General features: G+C 43.2%; 1 protein-coding gene across 4 annotated transcripts in view; it reads left to right on the top strand.

The window, feature by feature from the left end:
- Positions 1-22,737, top strand: part of SH3RF2 (SH3 domain containing ring finger 2) — a 125,366-nt gene that overhangs the window by 55,895 nt on the left and 46,734 nt on the right. For all 4 annotated transcript variants that reach the window (XM_046668163.1, XM_046668162.1, XM_046668164.1 and 1 more), the window contains exon 5: positions 5,229-5,552. In XM_046668163.1, coding sequence (XP_046524119.1) covers positions 5,229-5,552 — 324 coding nt within the window. The remainder of the gene's footprint in view (positions 1-5,228; positions 5,553-22,737) is intronic.

Genomic DNA, 22,737 nt, shown 5'->3' with positions numbered 1-22,737 from the left:
TGGCTGCCTGCTATGTCTGGTCCTATGCTAAGTTCTAAAGACACAAGACGGATATAGGTCCCTACTTTCAGAGATTGTAAAGTCAGACATTAATCAAGTAATTGTAAGTGTGTTGAATAATCCAAAGAATGAAGTAGAGGGAACCGTGGGGGGGAGGGAGAGTATGATGTGCAACTGACCTGGGTAGGGGTTTGCAAATGCCTCTTAAGCCAAGATCTGACAGCTGATTAGGATTTATATAGGTAAGCACGGAGGGAAGAGTGTTTTAAGGAATGGAGGTAACATGTGCAAAAGTCTTGGAGATGAGGAAGTGTGATGTATTCAAAGGATCAAAAGAATACCAGAGCTGGAGTTTAGGGAATAAGAGAGTGACAAAAATGAAGCCAGGGAAGTAAACGAAAGACAGATCACAGACAGCTTTGTAAACCATCCTATATTAGCCAGGATGAGCTAGGTTATGCTGTGGTGATAAACAGCCCCAAAGTCTCAGCAGCTTAACAAAGAAGAAGTTCTTTTTCACCCACATTACCAGTTCAGCACAGAACGGTGAGAGGCTCTGCTCACATAGTCACTCAGGAACCCAGACTAATAAGGTTGGGCCATCTTGTAGCTGCACTGTCTAGAACACATGGACTTCCTAGTCTCCCCGGCTGGGGAAGAGTTAGGAAGAGTGAGGTGTATATCAGCAATGGCCTTAGGTCAGAAGTGACACTTGTCACTCCCACGCCTAGCCCATTGGCCAGAACCAGTCACATAGCCCCACCTGTCTTAAAGTCAGCTGAGAAGTATAGGGGAGTATATGGAATGTTTGGTGAGTACCATTGTCTCTGCCATATCCTAAGAAGTTTGCACTTGACCCAGAAGTCAGTAGAAGTTGTTGAAAGATTTTAAGTGAGGCAGTGACTCCATCAGATTTGGGTTTCTTAAAGACTGCTGTGGTAAAGATACATGCACCTCTATGTTCATTGCTGCATTATTCACAACAGCCAAGACTTGCAAGCAACCTAGGTGCCCATCAGGGGATGAATGGATAAAGAAGATGTGGTATATCTACACAATGGAATACTACTCAGCCATAAAAAAGGATGAAATCCGTCCATTTGTGATGACATGGATGGACTTAGAGGGTATGAGGCTAAACAAAATAAGTCAGAGGGAGAAAGTCAAATACCGTACGATCTCACTCATAAATAGAAGATAAAAACAGCAACAAACAAACACATAGAAACAGAGATTGGATTGGTGGTTACCAGAGGGGAAGTGGAGAGGGAGGAGGGCAGAAGGGGTGATTAGGCACGTGGGTGGTGATGGATTGCAATTAGCCTTCGGGTGGTGAACATGGTGTAATCTACACAGAAATCAAAATATATAATGATGTACCCCTGAAATTTATATAACGTTATAAACCAACATTACTGAAATAAAAATGGATAAAAAATAAAGACTGCCGTGGCTGCGGTGGGAAGAATAATTTGAAGGAGGGAGGAAAAAAAAGCAGAAAGACCAGTTAGGAGGTTACTGCGTGGCTCAGTTAGAAAAGGACTGTGACTTGGACTGGGATTGGAAATGAGCAGACAGATTCAAGGACCAGGAGGTCGACAGAAGTGGGGGATAGGGGAGAAGAAGTGGCCAAGGATCACGCCCCACTTTCTGATTTGTGTAGCTAGGTCAGTGGTGGAGCCATTGGCTAGGTGAGGCAACATTTGCTGCAGAGGAACAATTACGTGAGTGCGAGACAATGGTGAAGTCTCAAAGGGCAGCGGTCAGCTACAACTGATATCAAGTTGCACATATGGGAGGGCCTTAAATTTTTGCAGATTAGAGTTCACATGATCCCCTGAATTATTTCAAGAGCTTCTTAACATAGCTCTGGGGGGAAAAAAGACACCCCTGATTTTAACACCTATTTCTGATACCTTTTTTCCAAAACTTCTACATTTAATGATTATTCATTTGAATACTCTCCCCACCACTTTGCCTCTAAAATTAGTGATTACGAGAACCCTCAAGATTATCATCAAACTAGCCATTGCTTCATTTGTTCTCCTAATTGCTAGGAGGGGAGAAAGATAATCAAGTGGTTGCTCTAATCTGGGAACCTGGTTTTCAAAAATTACTTGAAACCTAAATTGAGCTTTTTAAAGTAGTACTTAAATTTTGACTCCAGTCATTCCATTAAGACTAGCACTTGCTGAGAACTCTTTAAATAAGTTTTGAATTACCAGTGCCGTGCAAAAGAATTGGAAGGAAGGAAAGCTTTCTTATGAGAGTGACGTGGTTTTTTTGGCATAAACAGGATTTTTCTTGTTAATGTGTCATTTGATTTGTTAAATTGCACCTGGATAAAAGGTGGTAAAACAAACACTGAGTTTACGCCCATTCTTGTCAGGACTCCTCCAGCGGGGCCTGCCTGGGTTATATGAACCTTGCTCAGCCCAATGAACCTCAAGGATATTGTTTTAAATGAGTGGGTGCAAATTTAAAAGATCTGCAGAACTTCCCCGACTGAGCTATTAATCACGTTGGCAGAGGACAGAGCAGACCGAGAGTCACACGAGGCCCTTTGTCAATGTTACTGATGGAAATGCTGATGGAGTCGCTCACCTGGGGACAGAACAATTAGGCAGAGGCAGAAAGAAATTAACTTATTTCCTTGTAGCTGTGAATAACCATAAAGAACTTTACTCATTCAACTCACAGGGTGTATATTGTCCTCTTCCTGGGTGAACAACAGAGAGATAGGTGCTCTGGGGAACGTAAGACATTGTCCCTAGTCCAGACTGCCATCAGAGCTTGCCTAACCAGTTTTAGTAACTTCCTAATTGGTCTCCCTCCTTCTAGTCAGGCACTTCTGAATAACAACCAGAATGAGCTTTTTATGTATTCATTTTTATTTACATACGGTAAAATTTACTCTTTTTGCTGTCTAGTTCTATGCATTTAACACATGCATAGTGTGCAACCACACCACCATCAAGAGATAGAATAGTTCCAGCACCCCCCAAAAAGTACAAGGGCATGCTGCCTCACTGCAGTCATCTCTTTCCCTGCCTCCCACCCCTGGCAACCACTGATCTGTTTTTTGCTCCTGCAGTTTTCCTTTTCCAGAACGTCATAGAAATGGAATCATATAGATGTAGCCTTTTGAGCCTGGCTTCTTTCACTTAGCATAATGCATTTGAGATTTATCCACGTTGTTGCATGTGTCAGTAGCTCATCCCTCTTTAGCGTTGAGTCTTTTTCCATCGTGCAGATGTGCCAGAGTTGGTTCATCCATTCACCAGTTGAAAGACATCATGGTTGTTTCTAGTTTGTTGGCATCTATGAATAAAGCTGCTATAAACGTTTGCATACTGACTTTTGAGTGAGCCTGAGTTTTCATTTCTCCTGGGTAATTACCTAGGAGTGGGATCGCTGGGTCAGATGCGACGTATGTGTTTAACTTTGTGAGAAACTGTCAAACCAGAGCACGAGCTTTTAAAAGCATAAATCTGATTATGTCACTCCTCTACCTAAAACCCGCCAAAGGCTCCCTATTACACTTAAAATAAACTTGAAGCCTCCTTGCAGGCCTTTTGCGATCCAGCCCCTGCGTATCTCCGGTCTCCTTTTTCCACCTGCTCCTCGCTCCAGTCTAGTCTTCTCTCTGTTTCTTTCACATCTTTTTCTCAAACAGGCTGAATTTTTCTCCTCTTTAGGATCTTTCGACTAGCTTATAATCCCTATGCCTGGCATGTTCTTGCTCCCTTCTTCACATGGCTGGTTCCTTCTTGTCATCTGTGTCTCAGCTCAAATGTCACCTTCCAGTGGGTCTTCCTTGATGCGCCAATCTAAAGTAGTCAGCTCCCCCAGCCACTCTCTATCACGTCAGAGCACTTACTGCTATCTTGATGTTTTCTTGTTTGGTTGTTTACATGCTCGCTTTGCCATTTATAAGTCACCTCTCTGGGTCTCAGCTCTCTTATCTTTAAAGTGGCCCTAATAATGCCCTTTCCCCTGCTTGATGATTTTTTTTCACAATATTATAACCCTCTTGAGGCAGGAACTACATTTTCTTTAAAATTTTCTATCTCAGCTATTTTAATAATCTGCACATTGTCATTAAAAAGTTCTTAAATAGGCAAATTCTCCTTTAGCTCTATCATTGAATCTCTAAACTAGAATGAGACATGTGGCTTGAGAGGGCAACTGGTGGCAATCATAATGATGGAAATTTAAGTAATTGTCCTGGACAGTTTTCACACAAACTGTTTTGTCAGCATATTTCAGAGTTCCAAAGGAAATGAGCTCCTGGAGACCCTTGGTGGGCAGGGTACTCAAAATACAGTGCTCTCAGTGGTTGTGCTAGAGCTAGCTGATACTAGATTGCAAGAGCTGCTTGTTACACTTTCAGGAATTTTGTTAGCCACTTGTTAAACCATTGGTAGATATTTACACCACAGAAATTGGTAAACTTTACAAATCAGGGTTTTGGGTTTGTTTTTGTTTTTTTTTCTGATTTACCAGCACACCACTGATTCAGAGGTATAGAACAAGAGAGAATGGTGAGGAGATGAAAGTATTTAAAGGAAGTAGTAAAAGACGGTCTTAGCATAAAGATTCAGAGTCCTGAATGGATTTACATACTGACTCAAACAGTATGTAAATATATGAACTTGAGCAACTTCATCACGCATTATTCCACGAACACTCACTGAGCATCCACTCTGGGATGCAGCAGAGAATAATAAGGTCCCTACCCCCAGGTAGCTAACAGTCCAGTGGGGGAAAGGAAAGTAAGTGATTACAGAGTGAAGTGAAAACTGCCATGGTGGGAAAGCGTAGGGGCTGCAGGAGCATCAAGAAGGGCAAGCAGCCAACCCAATGGAGGATTCAGGGGTGGCAGAAGGAGGATGGGAGTGTCTCCTAGGTGAAAAGGACTGGAATGTGGCTGGGAGAAATGGGTAAAGGACGAGTGCTCAGGATCGGGGGAAGAGTATCATGGCTTATTTTTAGCCCCTTTGGACCTCAATAAGAGAGTAAAAGGGTAGTACCTATTTTGCAGAGAGTTGTAAAAATATATTGATATGGCAAAGTAACTGGGACATATTGATAAAAGATAGAAGCAGACTAAGGAGTGACGACTGAGTTGGTGGCATCAGAACTGACTTCGGGCTAGCCTGGGTGGGACTTAGCTGCACACATTAGATCAGAAGATTAACTTCTTATGGGACCTTTTGTCTTTTCAGCCAAACCTCAGTGCAAGACACCTCTTAGAGAAGAACAAAGGCCGTCAGTCATCCCGCACAAAAAACCTGTCCCTGGTGGCCTCACCCTCCAGAGGCAAAGCAGTCAACACGCCCACCCTCCGAAGGGGCCCTGGATCCAGGCGGAAGGGCCCCGGGCAGTTCTCCATCACGACGGCCTTGAACACTCTCAACAGGATGGTCCATTCTCCCTCGGGGCGGCAAATGGTGGAGATCAGCACCCCAGTGCTTATCAGTTCCAGCAACCCCTCTGTGATCACCCAGCACATGGATAAAGCAGATGTTCCTCCCAGCTCTGTGGGGCAGGTAGGGAACAAACCCTGGGATAAGGGCACCTTGGAGATGGGCAAGTGATCCATACCATGTCACAAGCAATACTGGATGTTTAGTACCTGCTAAACACCCATAATGCATTAATAATCTCTAACGTCGGATGTATTGTGTGTCAGAGCTATATACATGTGATCTCATTTCATCCTTGAAACAGCCTGTGAGTTAGGTATTCTTATTGTTATTCCCATTTTACAGATGAGAAAACTGAGGCTTAGAGGGGTTAAACAACTTGCCAAATTCTCACAGATACTTTGCTTTCCCGTGCTAAGAGTCATGACATTGTTCCTGTCCCTTAGAAAATTTCCCTCCAACGAGATAATGGCACTTGTTTTGGAGAAAGGGTTCTGGCATCATAATTTGACATTCACTGTCCCAACCCCTATTAACATATTAGGTGTCATGTGAAAGGAAGGAAAAGAAAGGAAATAAACTATGGGTTATTGGGTGTTTTCAGGACTGGCTACATAATTTGCAGGGCCCAGTGAAAAATGAAAAGGCAGGTCCCTTGCTCAAAAATGATTAAGAATTTCAAGATGGCAACAGCAGAGCATTAAACCAAGTGAAGGGCCCTTCTGTGCAGAGCTCTGTGTGACTACACATGTCCCACACCCACAAAACCAGCCCCTGGGTGTTTTCTTATGGCACATCTAATCCTGCATGTAAAGCGCTTAGCGCAATGCCTGGCACATACTAAGCACCCCGTGAACATTGGCTCTTAATACTGTTCTTATTAAGCCTGGTGACTGAGTTGCCAACTGAAGGGAGATAAGCCAAGGGGCGGTTGTGGCACTCCAGAAGCAGAAGTACTTCTAACAGCATGTGGCTATTTAGGTTGAAGGGTACTTTAAAAGATGAAGGACTGGAGGTATGAGGCAAAGTAATTAAGAAGAACTGCATGTTGGGTATTCTGCTGAAAACACTCTTTGGAAGCCACGCAGGTGGCAACTTGAAAGGACAAACCTCAACTTGCACTGAACTATTTTTTTTAAAGCTATAAGTCTTGTTTTTAAACATGAATATCTACCTTGGGATTAAATGGCTTAATAGGACTCTAATCCCTTTTTAACAAGACAAGGAGGAAGAGAAAGTCAAGGGCTCCTCAAAGACCTGTGTGCAGGTCTAAAAGGAAAACAATCACCTCCTACAACACTTTATGTCTTCTGCCACTGTCTGGATCTCTAAGAGGCTGACTGTTCATGTGATTCTGCCCACCCTCTGCACGACATACAGACGCATACGCACAGATACACTTTCCCCTCTGTACACACTCTCCTTGCATGAAAAACCATATAATTCCCTTCCAACACACACATTCCAAATGCTTTTTTACAAGTACATACGTGCTTTGTGCCCAAAGTTCTCTCTCCACCCACACACAGATACACACACACACTCCAAAATGGGGGCCTCATGACTCACAATTAAGCCAAAGACTAACAGAATTTTTCTGAAACCATTCTTTATATAGAGACATGGATATATAAAGTACAGCCCACCGTCAGTGGATATAAGCTAGCTTACTCAGCTGTAAGCTGGCTTCCCAAAAGTTTTAGCCGAAAGCTATTTTCCATGTGCCTTTTTAATTCTTCTTCTGGGTCGTTTATCTCATCTACAGAGAGAATCCTAGTAGGACTCAAAACAAGTAGTGTTCCTTCCTAGTTTTCACAAAAGGTGAGAATTCCAAAGGACTGCATTTGTATATCCTATTCCCAGGAACCACTGCACAGTATTTATAGCCTTTTCTCAATTCAGATGGCTTTGGATTATAAGCATTTCTCCTTGTTTGCCCGGGTGATGTCAAATCATACTCAAAATGTCCCATTTATGAGCTACAGCTAAAGATGAGTGGAGAGTTGAACAAATGACAAATTCTCCTGCTTCCTCTTTCTCTAACGTCCTTGAGAGCTGTGATCGGGTCCAGTTTATCAAGCTCCCCCTACCTTCCTCATCCCAGCACCCCACACAGTGCCTGGTTACTAGTGGGTGCTCAATAAGTGAAGGAATTCAGACTTTTGACTTAAATGTCTGAACAGATGTGGTGACATATGCTCAGAGAAGACTGGAGGAGAAATAGTTTCCTATAGAAAGATCACAGGTCAGTGTAACTCTTTCAACCAATAAACATCTATGGAGTGCTTACAACGTAATAGTAACCACAGTGAGTACTGGGGATTCTACTATCAAAATAACAAGAGCAGCAATAATAATCTCAAACATTTATTGAAACTAACAGGATAGATAGACAGGTAGATAGGTAGATAGATAAAGGAGGCTTAAAGAGTCAGTTTTCTGAAACCCTCCCAGTTACATAGTCCTATCCCCCTCCTGTAGCAAGGACAAGGCTTGGACTGTCTTTCAGGTCTTAAACAGTAAAGGGTACCAATTGCTACCTTCTCATAAAGAGAAATCAGAGCAAGGAATTTTGTTTTCCTGTTGCCATTGTGTCTTCCCACCTGTGGGAAACCACCTGACACATCTGGCTAGAACATCAGGAAATGACCTCAAAGGTGAACTTTGGGCTAAAAACAACTGTACTTGAAAACAATTCAGGATTAGACCTGAAGGTGCTGAGTAGGTTCTGCAAAAAGCACCGGTGGAGGAGGTTAAGTAGGAGGATTGGAACCAATGCACTTGGCCTCTGGGAGTGTTCTGGAGATTACCTCTAGGTCTGTGCTGAGAAGGAATGCCTTAGAAGGAGAAAGAAAGTCAATCGGGTGGGACACAGTCAGAAAGAAGGCCTTCAGCAATGCCTTTCTGAAAGTCACAATTGCCAGGCTCACCCTGTCGATTCTAAAAGTGACTTCCTCGGGTCATGGGGTCTGCTTGCTCCATCGCACACACTCACAGAACAGTGAGGTGTTCTTGTTTTCTCCAACATGGGGCTTCCTAAGAGGTTCTGCTCCCTCCGTATACCCCTCAGAGAACTCACCCTCTTCCTCCCTCCGCCTTACCCCACTACCAATTCCCCTAACCCTCTACGTCAGCCTGCCCCTCCTCGCGGATCACAGATCCAGGTTAGTGGAACTGCTGTAAGTGGAACTAGAAAGCCTGTCATCATTCCAGAGTTCTCTCTTTCACTCACCTCCTACATCCCGTTAGTCAGCAGGCTCATTTTGCCAACTAAATAGTTACTGCTTCTCTCCATTCCATCCCACAGCCTTAATTTTGGTCTAATCTCTTGCCTCGACTAGTGCTTCAGCCTCCTACCTGGTCTCCCAGAACCTTGCTCAATCTCTACGCCCCACCCCTCAAACCTTCACCCCCATCCGTTCTTCCAATCTGGCCTCTATTACAATCTCTTGAAAACCCAAATCCATTCAGCCATTTCTCTTCCCCAAGCCACCGGTGGTTCCCTACAGTCCTCGGAAGCAGTAATATCTGCTGTTTATTGAGTGGCGACTAAAAGCCAGGAACCATAATAGAGGATTTACAAACATTATGACTATCCTCACAACTATTCAGGGTAGGCATTGGTGTGCTCATTTCACCAAATAGGAAAACTTAGGGACAGAAGGATGGGGAACTTGCCCAAAGTATCAAGGCTGGAAAAGAGACAGTATTTGAAGGTAGACCTGTGCTCTCTCCCCTAAATAAGTTAAGGCATTCTAGACCCTCTGTGACCTAGCTACACCACCCCTTCCAGCACCCCTAGACCTCCCTACACACTACAGACATGCACACACACATGCAGATGTGTGGACATATGTACACACACACGAGCATGAACACACAGAAAAGTTGCAGTAATCTATTCAATGGTCCTAAGCACACTATATACTAGGCCACCTCATTGCCTTTTGCCAGAGTAATGCAGGCAGAGTACCTTCATTATTCTGGGCAATAAACAAATGTTTGTTGAATAAAAAATGCTATTCCTCTTGGGATTTATTTTTGGTGCATTTGCCTGTCACAGTGATATCCATAACCCAAAGCCCAGTATGTATATCCTTTCTTCAGGGAAGCTCTTGCCACTCCCCCACTGCACATTCTTTTCTTTAATTAATCTTTATTTTCCATTCTTGTTACCCCTTTTTAAAATTTTCTTTTTTGAGGAAGATTAGCCCTGAGCTAACATCCGCCACCAATCCTCCTCTTTTTGCTGAAGAAGATTGGCCCCAAGCTAACATCCATGCCCATCTTCCCCTATTTTAGATGTGAGACACCTGCCATAGCATGGCTTGATAAGTGGTGCTTAGGTCTGCCCCCGGGATCTAAACCAGCGAACCTGGGGCTGCCAAGGTGGAGCAAGTGAACTTAATTTCTACGCCACCGAGCAGGCCCCCCCTGACCCCACAGAATTAATATCTCCCCACTATGTTCACAGCACATTGTTTATACAGGCATATCTTGTTTTATCATGCTTCGCTTTATTGCACTTTGCAGATACTGCATTTTTTACAAATTGAAGGTTCATGGCAGCCCTGCGTCGAGCAAGTCTATCAGCCTCATTTTTCCAACAGCATTTGCTCACTTCATGTCTCTGTCACATTTTGGTAATTCTCACAGTATTTCAAACTTTTCATTATTGTTGTATTTGTTATTGTGATCTGTGATCAGTGATCTTTGCTGTTACTGTTGTAATTGTCTTGGGGTGCCATGAGCTGCACCCGTATAGACAGCAAACTTAATCGATAAGTGTGGTATGTCCTGACTGCTCCACCAACCGGCTGATCCCGTGTCTCTCCCTCTCCTTGGGCCTCCCCATTCCCTGAGACACAGCAATATTGAAATTAGGCCAATTAATAACCCTACAATGGCCTCTAAGTGTTCAAGTGAAAGGAAGAGTCAGGCATCTCTAATTTTAAGTCAAAAGCTAGAAATGGTTAAGCTTAGTGAAGAAGCCCTATTGAAAGCCAAGATAGTCCAAAAACTAGACCTCTTATGCCAAACAGTTAGTCAAGTTGTGAATGCAAAGGAAAAGTTTTTGAAGGAAATTAAAAGTGCCACTCTAGTGAACACAGGAATGACAAGAGAGCAAAACAGCCTTATTGCTGATATGGAGAAAGTTTTAGTGGTCTGGATAGAAGGTCAAACCAGCCACAACATTCCCTTAAGCCAAAGCGTAATCCAGAGCAAGGCCCTAACTCTCTTCAATTCTTTGAAGGCTGAGAGAGGTGAGGAAGCTGCAGAAGAAAAGTTTGAAGCAAGCAGAGGTTGGTTCATGAGGTTTAAGGAGAGAAGCCATCTCCATAACAGAAAAGTACAGGTGAAGCAGCAGGTGCTGAGGTAGAAGCTGCAGCAAGTTACCCAGAAGGTCTAGCTGAGATCACTAATGAAGGGGCTACACCAAACAGTGGATTTTCAATGTAGATGAAACAGCCTTATACTGGAAGAAGATGCCATCTAGGACTTTCATAGCTAGAGAGGAGAAGTCAATGCCTGGCTTCAAAGCTTCAAAAGACAGGCTGACTCTCCATTTGGGGCTAATGCTGCTGGTGACTTGAAGTTGAAGCCAATGCTCATTTCCCATTCTGAAAATCCTAGGCCCTTAAGACTGATGCTAAATCTGCTCTGCCTGTGCTCTATAAATGGAACAACACAGCTTGGATGGCAGCATATCTGTTTACAACATTGCTTATATTTTAAGCCTACTGTTGAGACCTTCTACTCAGAAAAAAAAGATTCATTTCAAAATATTACTGCTCATTGACAATGTACCTGGTCACCCAAAGCTCTGATGGAGATGTGCAATGAGGTTAATGTTGTTTTCACGCCTGCTAACACAACTTCATTCTGCAGCCCATGTATCAAGGAGTAATTTTGACTTTCAAGCCTCATTATTTAACAAATACATTTCATAAGGATATAGCTGCCATAGATAGTGATTCCTCTGATGGATCTGGGTAAAGTAAATTGAAAACCTTCTGGAAAGGATTCACCATTCTAGATGCCATTAAGAGCATTCGTCGGGGGCTGGCCCCGTGGCCGAGTGGTTAAGTTCACGCGCTCTGCTTCGGCGGCCCAGGGTTTCGCCAGTTAGAATCTTGGACGCGGACATGGCACCGCTCATCAAGCCATGCTGAGGCAGCATCCCACATACCACAACTGGAGGGACCCACAACTGAAAATACACGACTATGTACCGGGGGGCTTTGGGAGAAAAAGGAAAAATTTTTTAAAAAAAAAAGAATATTCATGATTCATAGGAAGAAGTCAAAATACCAACATTAACAGGAGTTTGGAAGAAGTCGATTCCAACCCTCATGGATGACTTTGAAGGGTTCAAGACTTCAGTGGAGGAAGTAACTGCAGATGTGGTACAAACAGCAAGAGAACTAGAATTAGAAGTGGAGCCTGAAGATGTGACTGAATTGCTACCATCTCATGATAAAACTTGAGGGAATGAGAATTTGGTTCTTATGGATGAGCAAAGAAAGCGGTTTCTTGAGATGGAATCCACTCCTGGTGAAGATGCTGTGAAGATTGCTGAAGTAACAACAAAGGATTTGGAATGTTATATAAACTTAGCTGATAAAACAGCAACAGGGTCAAGAGGATTAACTCCGATTCTGAAAAAAGTTCTACTGTGCATAAAATGCTATCAAATAGCATCGTATGCTACAGAGAAATCATTTATGATAAAAAGTCAATCAATGTGGCAAACTTTATTACTGTCTTATTTTAAGAAATTGCCACAGCCACCCCAACCTTCAGCCACCACCACTCTGATCAGTCAGCAGTCATCGACATCAAGGTGGGACCCTCCACCAGCAGAAAGATTACTCACTGAAGGCTCAGTTGATGGTTAGCATTTTTTAGCTATAAAGTATTTTTCAATTAAGGTATGTACATTGTTTTTTAAACATAATGCTATTGCACATTTAATAAACTAGTATAAACGTAACTTTTATATTCACTAGGAAAACAAAAAATTTATATGACTTGCTTTATTGCAATATTCACTTTATTGTGGTGGTCTGCAACCAAACCCACAATATCTTAGAGATACGCCTGTACTCGAGTTATAACACATTCTTCCTTGTACTATAAACATCATGTATATATCTTATCACCATGCTCACTAAGATTGAAAATGTCTTATAAACCAATGTTACCTCAATTAAAAGAAAAAAAAAAAGGGAGTGCCAGTCTGGTGACATAGTGGTTAAGTTCGCACTCCACTTCAGTAGCCTGGGGTTCTTGGGTTCGGATCCTGGGTATGGACCTACACACCACTCAGCAAGCCATGCTGTGGCAGTGTCCCATACACAAAATAGACAAAGATTGGCAGCAGATGTTAGCTCAGGGCCAATCTGCCTCACAAAAAATAAAAAAGACTTCTTAAGGGCAGGGATGGTGTTTTACTCATTTATATTGCTGTTGACTTTCCAAAACCCCAATAAAGTTTTCTAATAACACGTTTTGCCTCAAGAATCAAAAACAAAGACAGAGTCTTCTGACTTTTTAAAATAATTACCAATCCCTCTAGCCTCTTCCAATTACCCAGAAAACAAAAGAGAACAGACAGAGAGGAAAAAGGCAGGTCACTGAAGTCAGTGTAAGGAATGCAATTCCCTTCCCACGCTTCCTCCATCCCATCCCAGGATGATAACGACAAGTCCAAGCATCTTTCCTGGGCTCCTGGGAAGATGAGCTGTCATGCATCTTGGGAAATTCTGAGATATGTAAGGCTGACTCTCTTCTTTTATTTTTTTTTCGTTTATTTATTTATTTATTTTTTTGGTGAGGAATATTGGCTCTGAGCTAACATCTGTTGCCAATCTTCCTCTTTTGTTTGAGGAAAATTGGTCCCTGAGCTAGCATCTGTGCCAGTCTTCCTCTATTTTTTGTGTGTGGGATGCCACCACAGTATGGTTTGATGAGTAGTGTGTAGGTCCATGCCTGGGATCTGAACCCATGAACCCCAAGCCGCCAAAGCACAGCACGCAAACCTAACAACTATGCCACTGTCCCAAAGCTGACTCCCTTTCAAACTTTTATTCGAAATATTCCAAATAAAATAATTTTTAGGAGCTTGAATTGTAAATCCAAATCCTCTCCCTTTGTCTTCATCTTTCACAGGAGTCTCCCAACCCAACTTTGTGGTACTGAGGACTGCCATAAGAGATGGTTTTTATTTAGTATTAAGATAATTTTTTTCCTATGGACATACCCTTGGTGCTAATTTATGTTTAAGGCTCTAATATCCTCCATCTAAGATAATTTGCAGAAATAAACTTATCCTATGCTTATATTCTTATGTTGATGTCTTCCAACATAAACTTCTTTCATCTTTACAGTTTCACTCAACAAATACCTACTCATAAATGAAGTTACAAGAGCACTCTTGAACTGACTGGAGAGAGGTCCCAAAGACTTGTGGGTAGAAAAATGGGAAGGCTCCATTAAACGGACATCTGTCCCTTCAAACCCTTCTGTTCCATGTCATCATTATCTGCCCCGAAGTGCCTTTTATGGGGCCTAATAGGTGCTTGAAATATGTTGTAAAATTTTTAAGAGTGTATCCCCTGGGAGGAGACAGCTCCTTAAACTGTTCTCATAAATTATCATCCAGTGCCTTAGCAGGAGTTCGCTGGCAGATGTCTGAAAGCAAGAAAAGACATAAGGTAGGTCTGGAGGGCCTCTGCTGCCTTCTGCTCTGCCAGATCCCTGGGATAAAGAACAGTCATGAGCCATCTAGAGAAGCAGTGTTGTGTGCAGGAGAAACCACTCCAGCCTCACACCCAGATGCCTCTTCCCCATCCCAATGGTGAGTCTTTTGACAAATCAGTAGCCACTCTAAGCTTCAGTTTCCATCAAAAAACAGGAATAACCCCTACCTCACAAGGTTGTCGGGAAAATCAAAAGACGTAAAGTGCTTGGGTACCACTTATTGTTGTTGTTGTTATTAAGAATTTCAGCAGTCAAAATTTCTTAGCAGTCCATTACTAGATTTCTCTTCAATCACTACCCTGTACCTTTTTTTGAACTTTTTTATGACAGAAAATTTCAAACATATATAAAAGTCAAAAGAAGAGTATAATGAACCCTCCTGTATGCATCACCCATCTTGTTTCAGTTGTGTCTCCACTCATGATCCTGCTCCCCAACTGGGTTCTTTTAAAGCAAAGCTCAGATATCATGTCATTTCATCCATACGCAGGCATCTCTTTAAAAATTTCAGTAAGTATTTTCTCCTAAGAGTTTAACATAATCATGATGCCATTATTACACATTAGAAAATGGAAAATAATTTCTTTAAAACATTAAATATTCAGTCAGTGTCCAAATGTCCACATCTGCCTTATAAATGTTTTTTTGCAGTTGATTTGTTTAAATGGCATCCACATGAGGTAAACACCTTGCACTGAGTTGACGTGTGTCAGATTTCTGTTATTATACAGGTTCCCCTTTTATTTCTCTTGTCCTTTGCCATGTACATGTCAAAGAAGCCAAGTCATTTGTCTTGTTGAATTGTCCGCGTTCTGGATATTGCCGGTTGCATGTTTGCAGTGTTGTTTCGTGTGTTCCTCTCTCCCCTGTGCTCTCTGTGAACTAGTAGTTAGATCTAGAGGCTTAATCAGCTTCAGGCTTGATTTTGGTAAGAATACCTCATAGGTAGTGCTAAATACTTCTTTTTTGTTTTTTTCTGGTTTTGTTTAAGTATAAAATTCAACAGCTTTTAATATATTCACAGAGTTGTGCATCCATCACCATAATTTTAAACATTTTCATTATTCCAAAAAGGAAGTCTGCACCTCCTAGTCATCTCCCCCTAAATGCCCTAGTTCCCTCCATCCCCCACCCCAGCCCTAGACAATACTAATTTATTGTATGTTCCTACAGATTTGCCTATTCTCTCATTTTATGTAAGTGGAATCAAACAATATTTGGTCCTTTGCGTCTGGCTTCTTTCACTTAGCATAATGTTTCTAGGTCCATCTGTTGTAGCATGTGTCAGTGCTTTATTCCTTTTCATGGTTGAATAACATTTCATTGCATGAATCTACCAAATTTTGTTTATCTATTCATCAGTTGAACATCTGGGTTCATCTGGGTTTTTTTACTTTTTGACTATTATAAATAATGCTGCTATGAACAGTTGTGTACAAGTGTTTTTTTCTTCTCCCCAAAGCCCCCCGGTACATAGGTGTACATTCTAGTTGCAGATCCTTCTAGTTCCGCTGTGTGGGATGCTCACTCAGCATGGCTTGATGAGTGGTGCTATGTCTACACCCAGGATCCGAACCGATGAACCCCGGGCCACCAAAGCCCGTGCACAAATTTAACCATTCAGCCACAGGGCCAGCCCCTGTGTACAAGTTTTTGTGTGGACATATGTTTTCATATGGGTATATGCTTCTGAATGGAATTACTAGATCTCATGGTAACTCTCCGTCTAACTGTTTGAGGAACTGCCAACTATTTTCCAAAATGATTTTCCATTTTCCATTCTCACCAACAGTGTATGAGGGTTCCAATTTCTCCACATCTTCACTGACACTTGTTTTATTATCAGTCCGTTTTGTGATAGTCATCCTCGTGGGTACGAAGTGGTATCCATTGTGGCTTTGATTTGCATTTCCTTGATGGCTAAGCATCTGTTCACGTGTTTATTGACGTGTGTTCTTCATAGAACTCTCTATTCATATCCTTTGCTCATTTTTTTAATTGAGTCATCTATCTTCTCATTACTGAGTTTAAAAGTTCTGTACCTATTCTAGATGCATGCTCATTATCAGATATATGACTTGCAAAAATTTTTCTCCCATTCTGTGGATTGCCTTTTCACGTTCTTGGTGGTGTCCTTTGAAGCACAAAAGGTTTTAATTATGATGATGTCCAATTTATCTGCTTTTTCCTTTGTTGCTTGTGCTTTTGGTGTCATATCTAAGAAACCATTGACTAATCCAAGTTCACAAAGACTTACCCCTACATTTTCTTCTAAGAGTTTTATAGTTTTAACTTTTACATTTAGGTGTATGATGCATTTGGAGTTAATTTTTGTATATGTTGTGAGGTAGGGGTCCAAATTCATTCTTTTACATGTAAAAAGAATGCTTCTCGTTTTGCATTAAAAATTGATTCAGATTCAGATGTTTCCAGCCTTCTCCATCCAATATAAGTTTCCCCGTTAGCATTTCACCTAATGATTTGAGGTGCCATTCATGAACATTCATTTGGGGTTGCAAAATGGTGACATTCCAAATCTATCAGTCCTCTTGAATTTTTTTAAGCTGGAATTTTTTTTTATAAGATTGACCACTACTTTGTAAGAGCTGATTATGTGTAAGATGCTATACTGTGAGTTTTACCTAAATTATTTCACAGCGATCTCCAAATCTGCATATCACAGACCCTCAGCATATATCAGGAAATCCAAAGTCCATGACTCAACCACAGTATCCTCTCTCTCTCTCTGTTTCTCTGTCTCTCTCTCCCTTATTTGTTCCTGGGCGTTCCCCTATCTCAAAGACAGGGCTCATTTCTCACCGCCTTCTCGCCTGGCATGTTTGCCATCACTGAACTGCTACCCCTTTTTCCACTGGCCGCTGCCAGCTGAGCTAATCTCCCCCTGCCTACCCGTGCCAGTCTCCTTGTTTACAGCCTTAGCCCTGCCCTCAGCCCGGCCTCAGAGTCCTGGCCCTTTCAGCCATGTGTTCACCCTCCCACCCCTCCTGAGGCCTGGTTCCCGCACCTGGGCTAAGACCAGGAAAAAAAGGCTTAAGTTTGCACAGCCTGGAGAAGAAAGGCTTCAGAGTTGATGTGGAAATGAGGGATGACTTTATTTTTCCAAAGCTGGGTTTCGATACTGATTTTGTATTTCTGTGTTCAGAAGAGGAAAGGAACATAAATCAGAACGTGAAGGATTTCATGAGCTACAAGAAGAAATTTCTCCCATCGCGTAGATTGTTAGAAATTAAATACTGAAAATGCTGAAGGAGCCTGTGGAAACCATTGTTGGGTTTTGGTTCGCTTTTTACTTTTCCCCTGTAGAGGAAGGCAGCTTATTAACATGAATAAAAAGGCTTGAGTCGGACAAAGCTTTATGCCATGGCTTTGCCGCCTAATAATCAAGTGGCATTGAACTGAGTACCTTACCCCATTGAGCCTCAGTGTCCTCATCTGCAAAATGGGTAAGTCCTTCCATGCAGGGTCTTGGCAAGTCTTAGACATAACCCAGTAAGCTGTAGCCATTGCTGTTAACTTCTTTCTTCCAAACAGAGCTTTGAGAACACATCATCTTTAGTGCATTTGAGGAGAATCCCTGATGTAAGGCAGGGAATGAACCAAGATCTTCCAAAATCTACATGACCCTTCGCATCGGAATTCCCTAAGGGGTGTTTTTCACAACTACTAACAGATATGGGGTGATCTTGTCTCATTTTATATGTAAGAAAACTGTCAGAAAAATGTATTTCCATAACAAACTCAAAGTCTTCTCCCCAAAATTAAATAAATAAACTAATTCCAGTTTAAGACAGAACCAGATATAGGCGTATTATTTAATGCCTCATCTCTGGGCCACATAGTCCCAGGTGGTGGTAGCCATTATTAACACAAGACAGATGCCTTCATGACCACCTGACGTGCCATCACCTCCCCAGTTAGGCCTAAAAGAATCTGATCCAAGGGCTCCCACCCATTAACTTCGTGGCCCTTGGCAAGGCATTTAGCCTCTCCAGGTCCCAGTTTTCTCATTTTCCAGGTACCGTGATAAAATGGACCTGGCAGAGTAGGACGTTGCTTAATGAGTTGACAGCACACTCCCAATGTAGATAACACAGGAAGAGCTGTTTCTACTGTTTAGTTGATGATGGTCCTTGTTGTGATTCCTCCTCTACTCAAGCACACATTCACACGAGACCTGCTTTCTTACTGACTGCTGCAAAGCTCTCTCAGCTCCAGCAGGTGGCAGGTAGAGTTCTCTGAGGCAAAGAACTTTCTAGCAAAGAGTTTCTCAGCACCAGCAGTATAGTGAGAAAATATGGCCTATGGGGTTGGCCAACTCTGGGATGCAACTCTCACTCTGCCTCTTACTAAACAGTAGGACATTGGGCAAGTCACATAATGTCTCTGGGCCTCAGTTTTTCATCTGTAAAATGGAACTGATGTGGTCTTTTTTTTTTTTAACCTCGTAAGATTGCTGTGAGGATAAAACAAGGCCATGCATGTACATGACATAATGGCTGGGTTTTGGCCATGGTAAATGGCTCCATAAATGTTCACTCTGTTATTAACACTGGGTCAAGTCAGGAAGCTATAACCATCCCCCATCCTCACCACCCAAGCACTGGCCTGTGCAAACAGGTCTTGCTGAGAATGACATTCACCAGCCACACACTCCAAAGGGATGCTCTGTCGGAGCCCGCGTTGGAGTGCAAAGGCTTCCCGAAACCGCTTAGCTTCCGGGATAATCAGTGAAAATCCTGGAAGTAGGGAAGGAGTCTGACTTTTGGCTTGTATCTAGGGGCTCCCTGGAGCAACTGTACTTGCTCAGCCCAGTTCCCCAGCTGTAGTCCCAAATGGAACCCGCGGGAGGGAAGCCAAGAATGGCTACAGGAAAAAAGACTTTAGACAAAGGCAGAGACCAGGGTGGAGGAGACAGAGGCGAGGCTGTCTGTCCGCCATTTTCTATATGCACCTTTCAGCCTTTTCTGTGAGTCCCATCCTCACCTAGTGTAGTGGGTTCTGGTTGCCCAACCCCTTCACAGCCCATCAGTGAAGCAAGCCAACAAAAAATTGCTGGGTGCCCCCCATGCACCGGGCACAGATGACACAGTGGGCAGGACAGACATGGTCCCTATGTTCATGGAAACTTCAGGCTACCAGGGCAGACAAATACTAAACAAAGTATTATAAATACTTGATCACAAAATTATAAGAGTATAAAGTGCCATGAGGTCAAAGGACAGGGAGTGAAGGGAGTGTGTGATGGGGGGCCCTCCTGGTTGGGAAGCTCAGGAAAGCCCTCCTGGAGGAAGTGATTTTCAGATGGAGACCTGAAGGGCAACAGAAGTCAGCCAGGTGAAAAAAGGAGGTGAGGTGAGGGCCTGCGTGCACCTCTCCTCTGTCCGGACAGCCCAATTCCCTTTATACCCAAGTCACGCCAGAAAACACCAGTCCTCCTGGTGCAGTGTGACGCCTGCAGTAGTTGGCTCCCCAGCCCTGCCCAAGCTCCCTGAGGTCCTCTGGGGAAAAGCCTTTCTGGTTTCTGGTGACCAAAGCAGATTCAGTAATTAAGTCTGCTGCTCAGCTTGCTTCCTCGATTCAGCATTTCTCCAACGAGAGGTTAAAATTGACATCATCATTTTGCTCAATTAATCCTGGCAGGTAAGCCACTCAGGAGACCCAGCCCAGCCCAAGGGAATGAGGGAGCGGCCCAGCCCGCACCTCAGACATTGTAGCAGACTGCAGCTCTGGGAGCCAGAAGCAGGGCTAATTGATACCCAAGGCCATCAGGGCCTGCAACACACAAGCGCACACATGCACACACACACTCTCTCTCATAGAATTCAGCAAGAAGGGAAAACAAGAAAAGCAAAATAAAATAGAAGGGCAAGAGAAAGAGAAAAGAGGTGTATGGGGACAAGGAGTGTAGTGTAGAGAAAAGACGTGGGGCAGAGACATTCCTTAATGGCACACGGACCTTGGCCATGTGGCTCAACCTTGCAAGGCCTCGGTTTCCTCATACGAAAGTGAAAAGACTAACAACATCTTTCACAGAGACCTGTTAGGGAATTGAATGAGATATTCACACAGAAGGATTTCTCAGCCTCGGCACTATTGACATTTTGGGCCAGATGATTCTTTGTGGTGGGGACTGTCCTGTGCATTGTGGTATGTTTAGCAGCATCCCTGGCTTCTATCCACTAGATACCTGTAGCACCCACCATTCAGTTGTGGCAACAAAAAATGTCTCCAGATATTGTGAAATGTCCCAGAGAGTCAGAATCGGCCCCAGCTGGGAACCACGGATGTGCAGGACGTAGCACAAGGCCTGGCATGTAGTAAATGCAGAATAAATGGCAGCTAACATAAGGCCTGTGCAAGGCAAATGCCCTTTCTGAATAGCAGACTCTTCTTCCCAAACACATGCCAAGAATATAAGGGCTTTGGAGAAAACTGGAGCTTTCCAAAGGTGGGATGAGTAGACTTGCCAGTGCAGCCACTGGAAAGGTGCAGGCAGAGACTTACGTGCCTCTGGCTGGAGAAGTTGAAGGGATCTGTATATTGGCTGGATTGTTGGAACAGGTCCACTTTCCACTTGGCTCAGCTCAAAGGGAAAGGAGCTAATTTGATGGCATGGGTAGCAGGTGCCAGACTCAGTGCCAGAGTCTTACATACATCCTGTCTTCTGTGAGCATTGTGAATAGATGTTCTTATTTCCATTTTAGATGAAGACACTGAGACTCGGAGAGGCTAAGTAACCAGCTCAAAATTACTCAGCAAGTACATTTCAGGATTTGGGTCAGAACGCGGGTCTAACTCTCTTTCTAGCCCATGCTCTGTCCCCACCCAAGCGGCAGGAGTGGGGCTTCTCACATGCTGACTTGATTGTCCACGGTGAGAATTTAGGAATGATTTGCGGGCAGCAACCAGGCTCAATGGGAAGGAATGGTGGGATCAATTAGCAATGTCTGTCATTGGCCCAGGAGGAGGAAATGGAGGCACATGTGCCATATGTTTGCCATCTGTGTGTAGGCCCATAATTCAAGATTCAGTGATCCTGTATCATCATAGCTGGCATTATCTGGGGGCTACTCTGGACTAGGGGTACATCTGGATTTGTTCAGCAAATACGCTACTGTGCTGTATGCTTTCTCAGGGCATGAGCTGAAAATCAGATCTTCTCCACAGAGAGCACAAAGGGGCATGTTCTTAACAAATTGTTCTCACCGAAAAGTAAGATATAGGCCTCTATCACAACCCTTTGTTAACGCTTAAGGAATTTTATTTTTGGTGAGTAAAAATGTTCTCAAAAAGGAAAAGAAAAGAGAAACGTCCAAGGAAATGGGCCATTTTCTTTCACAGAAAAAAAAAATGTTTATTGTATTTCAAAGCGTGAGCTTTGGGAGATACACTATCCATCCTTCTCTCTCTCTTCCTACTCCCAAACAATCAAACCCTGCTGGAAAATTGCACAACTAGATGCATAATAAAACCTGCTTACATATGCAAAGAATATTGCAAACGCCAGTTTTTTCCCAGATACTTCGCCTAGGGAAAACGTGCCTTCTCACGACTGAGGCTAGGGCACCTCTGAGGACATAGAGGGCCGTGTCAGAAATGCAGACAAATCCGTCCCACTCTCTGGGCTCTGCTTGAGCCGCCCTGCCTTGGCCTGAGCCAGCACTGTTTAGAGAAGTGTCACTGCCTTTGTGGTCCTGTTCACAAGCATAGTGTGCCCACCACATGCCAGTCATCCATTCATTCAGTAAAGATTTACTGAGTCCCTATTATGTGCCAAGTCCTGGGCAAGCCCTGGGGAAACGAACTCTAAACCCATTTGAACCTGTCTACAGTGGGTCACAGAGAGAGTTCGTTGTTTTAATCATTCTCCTACATCAGTTCCAAGTGGGCAGGACATTAATAAGATCAGAGAATGCCTATCCTTTATTTCCAAAGTCATCTTCCCTATGCCTGGGATTAGGCCCTCATCGCTCTACGTAGGTACAGAAAGCAGTCACCACAGGAAGGACTAATTGCCCCAAACCGTGTCCACCATTAGCACCTGGAAATTATCTGTTGTTCATTCATTTCTTTGAGTTGAAACAGGATTGCAAACTATAGCTCACAGCCTGCAGCCTGGTTTTCTGTGGCCCACAAGCTGACAATGGTCTTTACGGTTTTAAATGGTTGGAGGGAAAAATCAAAAGAAGAATAACACTCCATGACATGTAAAAATTATATGAAATTCCACTTTCAGCGTCCCAAGATAAAGTTTTGTGGGCACACAGCCACGCTCATTCTTTACGTATTGTCTGTGGCTGCTTTCTCGCTGCAACAGCAGAGTTGAGTAGTTGGATAGAGACTGTACGTCCCCCAAAGCCTAAAATATTTACTATCGGATCCTTTACAGGAAAAGTTTATTAACCCCTGAGGGAAAACTCTCTCTCTTTCTTTAAAATGCAAATACCTGCTGGTCTAGCAACTTCTGAGATCTCTAATGCCTTTGTGAGAATGTGTGTGTCCAGTAGCGCTGGCTGCCTGAGAG

This window comes from Equus quagga, chromosome 7 (assembly GCF_021613505.1).
Source record: "Equus quagga isolate Etosha38 chromosome 7, UCLA_HA_Equagga_1.0, whole genome shotgun sequence".
NCBI classification, from domain to species: Eukaryota; Metazoa; Chordata; class Mammalia; order Perissodactyla; family Equidae; genus Equus; species Equus quagga.
This window is presented reverse-complemented; position numbering and strand designations above follow the sequence as displayed.